General features: G+C 41.1%; 1 protein-coding gene across 1 annotated transcript in view; it reads left to right on the top strand.

Moving 5' to 3' along the window:
* The first annotated feature begins 584 nt into the window (after nt 1-584).
* LOC119415466 (aminopeptidase Ey) overlaps nt 585-1,903 on the top strand; it is a 22,711-nt gene continuing 21,392 nt past the window's right edge. The window contains exon 1 of the mRNA XM_037682608.1: nt 585-898. Within this exon, the coding sequence (XP_037538536.1) occupies nt 601-898 (298 nt within the window). The 5' untranslated portion in view covers nt 585-600. The remainder of the gene's footprint in view (nt 899-1,903) is intronic.

The raw sequence follows: 1,903 nt of genomic DNA on the forward strand, positions 1-1,903 counted from the left end.
CCTTCATGATGCAGGTGACCCACTTCCTGCATCACTTTCTGAGCTGTTGAAGTCTCCAGATTACATGTGTTTGTGGGTCTGGGGGTTTGAGCTGGGGTGCTGAGGGACAATAACGGAACTTCCTCAGCTCCAAAACCAAGCTGGATTCTTGGTGTAGGTTTGGAGTCCATCAGGGTTGCTCCTGGTCTCTGGTCCTGCTTGTGGTCTTTATAGACAAAATCTCAGATTTAGAGAGGAGGGGGTCTGCTCTTTTTGTTTTGTTTGTTCGTTCTCTCTTTTTTGGGAAGGATGTTAGAAAAAAACGTATGTTTTCATTCATGCATTTCTTTAATGATGTTTATGTTCAAGCCATTGTTTACTTTTTTTTATTTTATTCTTACAATCTATCCATATTAGTTTAAAGTACAGAAAGATTATGAGTTCAATAAAGAACAATTAAAAAGGTTTATGTTGTGGCTGTGAGCTCCACAGCTCAGGTAGGTGGGTGTTCCCAGCCTCACTGTTAATGTGTCACCTGCAGCCCTGATGGGGGCAGAAACCTTCGCACCTTCATAACCAGCTTTACTCCGCAGGTTGTCAGAGTTGGAGCAGGCAGGCAGCATGGGGACCGGGTTCTACATCAGTAAAGCTGTGGGCATCGGAGGGATCTTCGTTTGTGTGGCTGCCTTGTCCACCATCATCGCTCTGTCTGTCGTTTACTCCCAGGAACGGTCCAAAAACCTCCAGGTCCCACCAACTGCAGGAGGAACCACCGCCAACCCCACCACCACCCCTGCCCCATCCAACCAATCGTGGGACCAATACCGGCTGCCCAAGAGCCTGGTACCATTGAACTACAGGGTGACGCTGTGGCCCCGGCTGAAGAAAGATCCCCATACTGACCTCTACATCTTCACTGGTAAGACTTTATGATGGAAACCATCTGGAACCAGACTGGTTTCCATCATTCAGACCCAAAACAAAATATGTCCTGTCTTCACCCACAAGAACTAAAACCAGAACAGGAAGTAAAACCTGGAAGAGTTTCCTCTCTGCTGGTCAAGAGAAACCTACAAAGTTCAGTATGACTGTTGGTTCTTCACACTTTTATTCTAAAACTAAATTATTTTATTTCTGAGCACAAACATCAGTTTAACTTTCTGACATTAAAACTTTTAATAAACGTCTAAAGCTTTAGCTGAGAAACGTGTGTGAATCACCCAACTCACTGGAATATTAACAAAGGTTGATGTTAAAATAAGTTCACCTGAAAAACAAAATGTCTTGAAAATCAGCATGAATGAAGATTTATTCAATAATTATTCCTCTTTCAAAATGCCACAATTATTAATTACCCAAAATATTTTTCTTACTATTCTGACTAATGTCCTTTGAGGTAATCAGCTGTTCTTTAAAGTAAAAATCAAAATATGAAGCAGAAAGACTGAACTTTACCAGTTCATTGACTAAAGTATCAAAAGTAAAAAACATTGAGATTAAAAATAATCTTCATATGACTGAGCATCAGCTCTTCATTCAGCTCACACTGTTTGTTTTTTCCAACGAATGAAAGTCGGATCAGGAAACTGATTTTAATCCTGGTTATGTGAACCAGCTCAAATGTCTGTTTGTGTTTATCTTCACTTCCTGAAGCTCTGGTTCAGTCAGGCCGAAGGATTCTTTTATCACTCTGTTAAACATTAATACATGTTCAACATCCGAAGCTGCATCTCTGTAAATTCTTTACAGACTTTAGACTAACAGTTCAGCCAGACTTGAGCCAGTCAGAAGTATAATCCCATTGTGGTGTTTGAGATTATTTAATCCCTGTGTGTGGTGTTTGAGATGATCTAATCACAGTGTGGGGCGTTTTAGATGATCTAATCCCAGTGTGTGGTGTTTCAGAAGATCTAATCCCAGTGTG

This window comes from Nematolebias whitei, chromosome 10 (genome assembly GCF_014905685.2).
Source record: "Nematolebias whitei isolate Nwh7 chromosome 10, NemWhi1, whole genome shotgun sequence".
NCBI lineage: Eukaryota > Metazoa > Chordata > Actinopteri > Cyprinodontiformes > Rivulidae > Nematolebias > Nematolebias whitei.